Source organism: Numida meleagris, chromosome 1 (assembly GCF_002078875.1).
Source record: "Numida meleagris isolate 19003 breed g44 Domestic line chromosome 1, NumMel1.0, whole genome shotgun sequence".
NCBI lineage: Eukaryota > Metazoa > Chordata > Aves > Galliformes > Numididae > Numida > Numida meleagris.
Genome location: NC_034409.1, coordinates 77,337,954 through 77,340,644, shown reverse-complemented (window position 1 = coordinate 77,340,644; position 2,691 = coordinate 77,337,954). Strand labels below are relative to the sequence as shown.

Sequence of the window (2,691 nt, the reverse complement as noted above, 5' to 3'; positions counted from 1 at the left end):
CTCGGTAGCTGGCTCCAGCCCCGGTGCGGCTGCTGGCCCCGGACTTGCTGCCGGCGCTGGCTCCAGCTTTGCCACAGGTCCGGGCTCCGTTCCCAGCCCCAGAGAGAGTAGATCCCCTCAGCAGTGCCACGACCAAGATGGTGCCGGCCACGCTGCTCGCTTCTGCCTCGGGCGCCACCCACCAGATGTCAATCACCGCTGAGGAATGCGAAGGGGGCGTGTCGCAACACCCACCGTTGTCTTCGCCAATCATCGCGCAAGAGACTCTCGAGACTCCTCCTCCGTATCCGCCTCCTTATCCACGTCAATCATTGTACTCTTCATTACGTAATGTTTCATGGGCGGAAATCGGAGAAGGCTGTATGCACCCCCCAAGGGGTGGTCCGTCCACGCCCCTTAGTCCGCCCGAAGGAGGGGTTACATCGGAAAAGGCAATGATGCAAGGGGGCGGGATCGATGGGCGTGCACGGATCGAGGGGGGAGGAGAGAGTGGGCGTATTCAAGGCGGGTCCAGTGGGCATGTTCGGATTGCTGATTGGGCCAAGATAGCAGAAACATTAGATGAGAAGGGCCTATCAGAAGTGGTTCATGTGTTTCCGGTTGCAATGCAGGATGATGGGGAAGCGCGATGGGTTCCGCTGGATGCGAAAGGGGTGGCACGGTTGGTGGATGCTGTGGAGAAGAAGGGGCTAAGATCGCCTCTTACTTTAAATGCCCTGGAAGCTTTAACAGCACCGGGACCGTTGCTTCCTCATGATATTGAAAGTCTTATGCGCATGATTCTTGAGCCAGTGCAATACACCCTCTGGAAAGAGGAGTGGAGCACTCAGCTCAAGACGGTGCTGGCAGCAGCAGAAAATTATCTACTTCACCCTGCGTTTGGTAGTAATTTACACAGGCTCATGGGTACTGCTCCAGGAATGGGCGGGACCCCCCATGGTCAGCTTGCATTCCTGCGACCGGGTGAAGTGTTAGTAACTTCTGAAGCAGCTATTGCTGCATTCAGGAAGTTTGCTCGCACTGTAGCCCCTGCGAGCCCATGGACAGAGATAGAGCAGGGCCCAAATGAATCGTTTCAGGACTTTGCTAACAGATTGATGAAAGCTGTGGAAGGCTCGGACCTGCCTAGGGCGGTGCATAATCCAGTGATTGTGGACTGCCTTAGGCAGAAGTCCCATGAGAGCTTGAGAGATATTTTACAATCAGCCCCTGGAAAATTAACTACACCGGCAGAGATTGTTAAGTATGTTATGGATAAGCAGAAGTCTGCACCTCTGACGAATGAAGGGCTTGCAGCAGCCATTGTGACGGCGACAGGCTTCTCTAGAGGTCCTTGCTATCGCTGTGGTGAATACGTTCATATTAAGGCACAGTGCGGTGCCAGAAAAAACAATGATGTTATTTGTCAACTGTGTGGGAAGAGGGGGCATACTGCACGGCAGTGCAGAAAACCGAGAGTTCAGAGTCAGGGAAACGAGAGGGGGAGGGAGCCACGGGCCCGAAGTCCCTCCCGTGTATCCAAGAACGGGCCTGTGACCAACCCACCAGTTTTGTTGACTCCTCCCCTGAGGTTTCTCTGATTCCGAATGTGGCATTGACTCTGCACTGCGGCGATAGGCCACTGGTCAAGGCTTTTGCATCATATCTTGGCTTGCCACAGGATTTTCCAGCTCCTCGCTCTGTTTTATTTGTTGCTCTGTTAGATTCAGGGGCAGTTATTACAGTTATAGCAGACAGTGATTGGCCTGATGAGTGGCCGCTTGGCCCCCCTCAATTGATTCGAGGGGCGGGAGGCGCTTCACTCACCAGGAAATCTTTAGCGAGAGTGGAGATTATTGTGATTAACAGGGATGGTTCACTGGAAAAGCCTGCCTTTTTGACTCCGCTCATTGCTAACATCCCAGGAACCTTATTAGGCAGGGATTTCTTGAGTAATGTGGGTGCACGCATTACAAATTTATAGTAAGGGCCACTGTCTGCCAGCTATCTACCACATATGCTATTCCATTGCGGTGGAGACAGGATGCGCACCCTGTTTGGGTGGATCAGTGACCCCTTCCTCAAGAAAAGCTTGATGCGCTCAGACATTTAGTTTTCCAGGAACTTCAGTTAGGCCATCTAGAACCTTCCCTCAGTCAATGGAATACTCCGATATTTCTGATAAAGAAGCGATCAGGTGCCTATCGTTTGCTGCATGATTTGCGTGCAGTTAATGCTCAATTTATACCTTTCGGACCAGTGCAAAAAGGAGGCCCGATACTGTCAGCTATACCCAAAGGATGGCCGTTAGTGGTCATAGATCTTAAGGATTGTTTTTTCTCGATTCCTTTAGCCGAGAATGACCGAGAAGCATTTGCTTTTACAGTACCGACTCCTAACAACCAAGGCCCTGCTGATAGATTTCAGTGGCGTGTCCTCCCGCAAGGGATGACATGCACTCCCACGATTTGTCAGATAGTGGTAGGCAGGGTATTGGAGTCGGCCAAGAACATCTCCACGCTCTGCAGAGTACAAGCCTGGTGACCAGGAGCAGCAGGACCCCGCAGAGGAGACAACAGAGCCGAGGCAAGGGGATGAGGTGGTTGTTGTAGTAGGCGTGTCACGGATCTCGGTCTGTAACACGGAAAGGCCCTTCCCCATATGCTTGTTATTGGTTCACCTACATATTTGAACCTGTGTCGTAGACACAGG

The 2,691-nt window shown here is 52.5% G+C and overlaps 1 protein-coding gene across 1 annotated transcript in view; it reads left to right on the top strand.

The window, feature by feature from the left end:
• The window catches only part of LOC110398957, a 3,185-nt gene extending 1,139 nt beyond the window's left edge, over nt 1-2,046 (top strand). Inside the window, exon 2 of the mRNA XM_021397077.1 lies at nt 9-2,046. Coding sequence (XP_021252752.1) covers nt 9-1,580 — 1,572 coding nt within the window. The 3' untranslated portion in view covers nt 1,581-2,046. The remainder of the gene's footprint in view (nt 1-8) is intronic.